This window comes from Chiloscyllium plagiosum, chromosome 13 (genome assembly GCF_004010195.1).
Source record: "Chiloscyllium plagiosum isolate BGI_BamShark_2017 chromosome 13, ASM401019v2, whole genome shotgun sequence".
NCBI lineage: Eukaryota > Metazoa > Chordata > Chondrichthyes > Orectolobiformes > Hemiscylliidae > Chiloscyllium > Chiloscyllium plagiosum.
In genome coordinates this window covers 6792360-6800229 of record NC_057722.1, presented here as the reverse complement: position 1 = coordinate 6800229, position 7870 = coordinate 6792360, and the positions used below count along the sequence as shown (strand labels likewise).

General features: G+C 43.5%; 1 protein-coding gene across 3 annotated transcripts in view; it reads left to right on the top strand.

The window, feature by feature from the left end:
* The first annotated feature begins 1432 nt into the window (after nt 1-1432).
* Nucleotides 1433-7870, top strand: part of LOC122555727 (lactosylceramide 4-alpha-galactosyltransferase-like) — a 27768-nt gene continuing 21330 nt past the window's right edge. For all 3 annotated transcript variants that reach the window (XM_043701779.1, XM_043701780.1, XM_043701778.1), the window contains exons 1-2: nt 1433-1537; nt 4219-4643. In XM_043701779.1, the coding sequence (XP_043557714.1) occupies nt 4245-4643 (399 nt within the window). In that variant the 5' untranslated portion in view covers nt 1433-1537; nt 4219-4244. The remainder of the gene's footprint in view (nt 1538-4218; nt 4644-7870) is intronic.

Below are 7870 nucleotides of genomic sequence, written 5' to 3'. Positions count from 1 at the left end.
AACCCGAGTGAAGGTGTGTGTGAATGTGGGTAAGTCAGAGAGGAACCTGCAGGTTCTTCCATACATCTGCTGCCCTTGTCCTTCTAGGTGGTTGAGGTTACAGATTTGGAAGGTACTGTTGTAAGAGCATGGGTCTCGCAGATGTCCATATTAATGCTACTGCAGGCCAGTAGATGGAGGGAATGAATGTTTAAGTTTGTGGATAGAGCTTCAATCAAGCAGACTGTTTGTCCTTAACAGTGTGGAGCTTCTAGAATGTTCTGAAAACTGCATTTATCCAGCAAAGCGGGGAGTATTCCATCAGACTCTTGACCTGTGTTTCACTGTTGATGCACAGACTTTGGGGAGTCAGAAGGTGAATTATTAGCTACAGCATTCCCAGTTTCTTATCTGCTCTTGTAGCCACAGCACACATATAACTGTTCCAGTTTAATTTCTGATCAATTGTAGCCTAAAGGATGTTGATAGCGGGAAATTCAGCAACTGTAAGACTATTGAACCTCAAGGAGGATGGTTAGGTTATCTCTTGTTGGAAATGGTCATTGCCTGGCACTTATGTGATGACAGTGTAACTTACCATTTATCTGTTCGAGTTTAAATGTTGTCCAGGTTTTGCTGTATATGGACACTGACTGCTCAGAACCTGAGGCAAGAGATGCTGAACATTGTGTAATCTCCAATGAACATTTCACTTTTACTATATTAACTCAATTACGCTCCTTTTGTCACAGTCTCACAGAACATCATTAAGTTAGATTGACAAGTCCACCAATTGATGAATTCTTATTGGATAACTTTTATCATTTTAATTCTGTCACAAATAATTTGCTGATTTTAAGATGTCGCAGAGATTTAAATGAAAAGGAATTACTACTGGTTCTTTCTGACTTGTTCAGTGTTTACTGCCCATTGGCAAACAGAAATCTTTGTGTGATCAGAATTGCTGAAAGAGGTGGGTTTAACCTCTCCGTGCTTGTGTGATAGAAAGGTCGTGTTGCCTGTCACAGTTTGTGGTTGGTAATAACATTCCTGGCTAAAATACATGTGGCTAATAATTGACAGGCAGCGTTGAAGTAAACATGGTTGAAAAAAAGAATGATCATTTTATGGTAATCTTTAACAGCGAAGTTTTACACAAATATTTTAATAATGAAATATTACAATACCAAGGAAAATATGAATACTGGTTAGTCATAGTAATAATTTCCGTCTTGTGTAATGTCACCATTAAGTACAAGGCAATTGATTGTGGCAAATACTGTAATTGGACACAAGTCAACTTAGTGAGATGGGTCAGCACCTTTGAAACTTGACCCTAATCCGGTTGTACATCCAGTACAAAGCGAGGCACGATGACACGGACTCGACTGGATTCAAGATGTCACTGTAATTCAGTACACTGTACTTGGTTTTTCTTCAAGGGAGCTACCATTTTAGAGGCAGAAACAAATTCAGTTCTTCAAGGCATCAACTGAAACAGGACTCACCCTCCAAAAAGGTGAACCTCAGAGGAATTGAGAGTCGACCTCCAGTTAAGGTATGGTGATCAGTCATTTCAGAGTTAGTTTGGTAGTTCCATTATTCTGGGCTCAATCAATGCTTTCTCCAGGTGGGTTGAGGCATGCATGCCAGAATCTCCACAGGGTGATCTGTTGTTTCACTTTGGTTTGGGTATAATCAGGGAGATCCGATTACTATGACAAGAGATCTCCTGGCAGGAGTAGTTATGAGCAGCAGCAGCAATAATCATCTTCAGTATTGCTGAGCTTGAAAGGGGATCAATCAGAGAGCAACCTCAATTTTCAGTGCATGAGGCGAGAGGGTGAGGCTCAGCCCTTGATGACGGGTGACTGTCTGTGTGGAGTTTGCACATTCTCCCCGTGTGTGCATGGGTTTCCTCTGGGTGCTCCAGTTTCCTCCTCCAGTCCAAAAACGTGCAGGTTAGGTGGATTAGCCATGATAAATTGCCCAGTAGTGTCCTCGGATGTGTAGACTATATAGATTATCCATGGGCAATGTTGGGTTCCATGATAGGATGGGGGGGTTGGGTCTGGGTGGGATGCTCTTCGGAGCATAGACCCAATGGCCTGAATGATCTCTTTGCACACCGTAGCAATCCTACAATTCCATGATAAATAGGCAGCGGGTGCATGGTGAATGCCTCAGCTCCCATGTAGGATTGAAGATTTATCTAAAATGCCAAGAACACTGTGCAATCCCCACATCAGCGCTGACCCCTTATAGGACAAGGGGGTCCCTGCTATAGGAAAGATGATGTGAAACTTGAAAGGGTACAGAAAAGGTTAACAGGGATGTTGCCAGGGTTGAAAGGTTTGAGCTACAGGGAGGGACTGAATAAGCTGGGGCTAAATTCTCTGGAGCATCGGAGGTTGAGGGGTGATGTTATAGAAGTTTATAAAATCATGATGGGTCTGGATAGAGTGAATAGTTGAGGTCTTTTCCCCACGGTGGGGGAGTCCAAAACTGGAGGGCAAAGGTTTAAAGTGAGAGGGGAAAGGGACCTAAGGGGCAACATTTTCACATAGAGGGTGGTGCGTGTATGGAATGAGCTGCCAGAGAAAGTGGTGGAGGCTGGTACAATTGCAACATTTAAAAGGCATCTGGATGGGTGTCAGAATAGAAAGGGTTTCGGGTAATCTGGGCCAAATGCTGGCAAATTGGATCAGATTAATTTAAGATGTCTGGTCAGCATGGATGATTTGGACCAAAGAGTCTATTTCCTTTCTGTACATCTCTAATACTGTATGAAAACATAAGTCCATCCTCTGAACTATCTTCCAGTTAGTGGAACACTTACCCACACACCCAGCTCGGAGGGAACATTCACTGTATTCAGACTGGGGAGGTAAACATTTTAACCTGGCTCAGGTGAAATGCTGCTTTTCCGTCCTGCTGACTTCAGTCAAGTGAGGTGGGTATACTGCACCTATTCCTGTCAGCTTCCAGACTGGCAGATTAGGTTAAAAGCAGTCCTTCTGCAGTATCTCACTTCACAATAAATAATGATCAGTCAAGGGAGATAGGTGTCTTTACCATTGGGTCTAAAGATTAAGTTTGTTCGACAGTTTGCACTGTTGACCTGCTAACACGGGTCATTGCAATGGAGGAACTCTGGGGATTGATGACTTTAAATTAAGTGACTTGCATTGGAAAGATTTTTCCTAACCACTCAGATTTCCCAAGAAATAAAATTATTGAGTGTACTGACAGTTTAAGCATTATTGAGTTAATATGCACATTCTTTCTAATGTGGCATTGCCCTTTGAACTAACGTTTATTTTTGTAGATTTTTCATTTAGATCTTAATAGACCTTAAATTTTATGGACACTTTTATATGGGAAGGATGTGCTTATCTTGCGATAATAGGACTATTGCATCTTTGACGTAGAAGGAAGCCATTTGGTCCATTCTGCCTCTGCTAGCTCTTTGAAAGAGCTATCCAATTAGTCCCACTCATTTACTCATGCCATTGTCAAGTACTTAATTAAGAGATAGAATCAGTACAGTGTGGAAGTAGGCTATTTGGCCCATCAAGACCACACCAACTCTCTAAAGACACAGCCACACAACCCTGTGGTTACCACTGCTGCCTCACAGTGCCAGAGTCCCGGGTTCAATTCCAGCCTCAGGCAACTGTCTGTGTGGAGTTTGCACATTCTCTCCATGTCTGTGTGGGTTCCTCTGGGTGCTCTGCTTTCCTCCCACAGTCCAAAGGTGTTCAGGTTAGGTAGATTGGCCATGCTGAATTGTCCATAGTGTTCAGGGATGTATATGTTAGGTGCATTAATCAGGGGAAATGTCGAGTAATAGGTTAAGGGAATGGATATGGGTGGGATACTCTTCGGAGAGTCAATTGGACATGTTGGGCCAAATGGCCTGTTTCCACACTATAGGGATTCTAAGTCAACCCTCATAATTTTATATCCTTTATAAGGTCACCCCTCAACCTCCTTGCTCCAGTGAAAGAGGTCCCTGCGTACCCAACTCACACTGTTTAACAGTTCACCCTCTTCTCAGTGCTTTTGAGATCTCTTTTCAGGAGAAAAGTTCATGACATTTTAGCACGGGTACAGGAAAGAGTGGGAATCATGTACCAAAGAGACTTTTCTCAGTCCAGATATTCTTGCTATGGGTTGAATTAGATTAAGTTTTTAAAAAAAGCTAGTGGATCAGATCTTTATCTTTGTGTTCCACAGCAGTCACTGAAGAACAATCGGAAGTCATGAAACTACAGAAGAAATTTTGCCTGGCCACCTTGCTTGTGTTTGCTTGTATTATCCTGTACAGACAACCTCAGCTCATCATCAATTTTGAACAAATGATGGGTAAACTTGATATTGATTATCCCAGCCCAGATACAACCCCTGGGATCATGTTTGTAGATTCCACCAATGAAATGGCTCCCTCAGCATTGACCATTTGCTCCATTGAGTCAGCTGCTCATGCGAATCCTGAGAAACCCATTTATTATTTCCTGGTGGGATTCAATGGGAATTTATCTGACTATCCAGATCAGACCACAACCTTCCAAATTCTTTTAGCAATGAGAAACGTCGTCCTCTTACCCTTGAACCTCAAAACACTCTTCGCAAACACACCTTTCGATGGCTGGTATCAACAGGTAAGGAATCCTCTGAACTACTTTCGGCTCTAATTGGACAAAGCTCGAGTTAACCCTTTGGTTGAGCAAAGTGACTTTTTGTTTCTTGGTTAAACCAGTTGATGAAATTCCAAGGGTGAAGAATGGCCAAGTGTTCTGTTGAAGATCTTGGTGTTGGCTTCCTGCTCTCAGCCCACAGGTTTTAAACATGTTCTTCGGCACCCACACCCAGACCTTTCATACACTGACCCTTTCACACCCTGACCTTTAATCACACTGCTGATAAGAGGAAGAAGAACTTGAGGGCATAGATTTAAAGTGACCTGCAAAGAAGGTTGAATGAAGTGAGGGAAGTCTTATTCACACAACGAGTGATTACGGTCTGAAGTTCACTGCCAGGAAGTGTGGAGGTGGCAGGTTTAATTGAAACATTCGCATTGAATGATAATTGGTATGCAAATAATGTATGGGGGAATGGGGAGAAAGCTGGATGTTGGTACCAGGTATTGACACTGTCTTAACGAATCAGTGTAAACACAATGGGCCGAATAGCCTCCCACTGTGACAAAAAAATTCTGGGAGTGCCTATTAACCTCAGATATTCTCACTGATTTGGCAAAGTAGAAAACAATGGGATCAAAATGAAGGAAACCTTGACTCCAATATGTTTTCCATCAGAGGAAGTGGTGGTACAGTTACAACAGGTACAGCTGCAACATCTAAAAGACATTTAGATAAGTGCGTGAATTGGAAAGGTTTGGAGTGTACAGGCCAAGTTTGACTACTTTAGTTTGGGAACATGGCTGGCATGGATTTGTTGGACCAGAGGGTCTGTTTCCATTCCTGTATAACTGTATGACTCTACAAGCTGCCTCCACCACCCTCTCAGGCAGCAGGTTCTATATTTCTCCCCCTTTCAGAATCCACTCTGAGACATTCCCGACACTGGCACCAGGGAGACCATTCGAGAATGTTGTTTGCTGCCACATTACCATCTGTCAGTTTCCCTTATGATCGAGACCCCATCACTAAAACCGTCTCAGTCCTTTTCCTCCCTGCTATGCAGCACAGCTATCTGTGGTGACACAAATTGAGCTGCTCCCCTGACAGGCCATTCCCACCAACCGCACTCCCCCCAAGAATATACAACAAGGCATATCCCATTAATACTAAAGAGTACGGGGGAGGCGGGGGAGAAATTAAGAATCATTACTATTACCAGAGAAATAGTAAAGGCAGATAAGTCCCATGGAACCTGATGGCTTGCATCCTCAAATCCTAAAAGAAATACATACAGAGATAGTGGGTGCATTGGACGTAATTATAAGAATTAGAATCCCTACATGTGGAAACAGGCCATTTGGCCCAACAGTCCACACCGACCTTCTGAAGAGTAACCCATCCAGATCCATTCCCACAACCCTATTACTCTACATATCCTCTGACTAATGCACCTAACCTACACGTCCCTGAACACTATGGACACTTTATCATGGCCAACTCACCTAAGCTGCAAATCTTTGGACTGTGGGAGGAAACCGGATCACCCAGAGGAAACCCATGCAGACACGGGGAGAATGTGCAAATTCCACACAGTCAATCGCCCGAGGCTGGAATTGAACCTGGGTCCCTAGTACTGTGAGGCAGCAGTGCTAACCAAGGAGCCACCGTGCCACCCTCTAAGTTTCCAAAAAGCAATAGATTCTGGAGAAGTACTAGTGGATTGGAAAACTGCTGATGTGATACTCCTGTTCAAAAATGGAGGGAGGCATATTTGGGTAATAGGCTGATTAGCCTAGCATGTATTGCAATCAATTATTAAGGAACATTGGAAAAATCATAATCTAATCAGCCTGGCTTCATAAAAGGAAAATCATGTCTGACTAAGTTATTAGAGTTTTTTGAGGAAGTATTAAACCGAGTGGATTTTGGTCCCTTATTTAAGGAAAGACATCATTTCACGTGCACTAGAATGATCCCTGGTATGCAGGGACTGTCTTATGAGCAAACGTTAAACAGGTTGGGACTCTATTCATTAGAGTTTAGAGGAATGAGAGGGGATCTCACTGAAAGGGCTTGACAGGGTAAATGCTGAGAGGATGGTTCTTCTCATGGGACAGTCTAGGACCAGAGGGCATAGTCTCAGAATAATTTAAGACTGAGATGAGGAAGAATTTCTTCTCTCAGAGGGTTGAGTGTCTTTGTAACTCCTTGTCACGGAGAGCTGTGGGGCAGAGTCTTTGTGTACATTTAAGACTGATAGATGGATTCTTGATCAGTCGGTGCATAGAGGGTTACGGGGAAAGGACAGACAAGTGGACATGAGGAATGTTGGGTCAGCCATGATACTATTGAATGGTGGAACAGACTCAAAGAGCCAAATGGCCTACTCCTGTTCCTATTTCTTATGTTCTTATGGTCTTCCTTCCCTTAACATTCCCAGCTGTTACTTGCTTGAAATGCATTTAATTTCTAAGCTTTGCCAATTCTGACAGAAGTTCATCAATCTGAAACATTGGGCTGATTATATTGCACCCTCCCTTCCCCCACCCCAACAACTCTGAGTTGAAAGATAAGGATGGGTGAGGGTACAAAATTGGGTGTTATGGGAGCCATTTCCACCAGTTATCCATCTGCCCCAATACCTCATGCTCCTCTGTACCAGTGGAGGGGCAAACTTTAAAAGGCCCACCACAAACTCCCCTCCTCTGGCCCAATTGAATGGGTAATAAATGGCCACCCAAGAGTCTCCTTCAACTGCTTTTGGGATCGTACCTACAGAAGAACAGGTCCCTGCCTAACAAGTTTCATGAGTTGGGTTAGTAGCTCAGCAAGAGTGGCATTGAATCATTAATAGGTACTCTGCCACCACAGGATCCTTCCCAAGGTCTTCCAACCCTCATTTTCCCCACCCAACCCTTGTCTGTACACCCTTACCCCATACTCCTCAACAAGACCAGTGAGCCCGACGTCGTTGGTGGGCAAGTTATTTGAGTGAATCCTGAGGGACAGGATGTACATGTATTTGGAAAGGCAAGGACTGATTAGGGATAGTCAACATGGCTTTGTGCGTGGAAAATCATGTCTCACAAACTTGATTGAGGTTTTTGAAGACGTACCAAAGAGGATTGATGAGGGCAGAATGGTGGACGTGATCTAGATGGACTTCAGTAAGGCGTTCGACAAAGTTCCCCATGGGAGACTGGTGAGCAAGGTTAGATCTCATGGAATACAGGGAGAACTAGCCA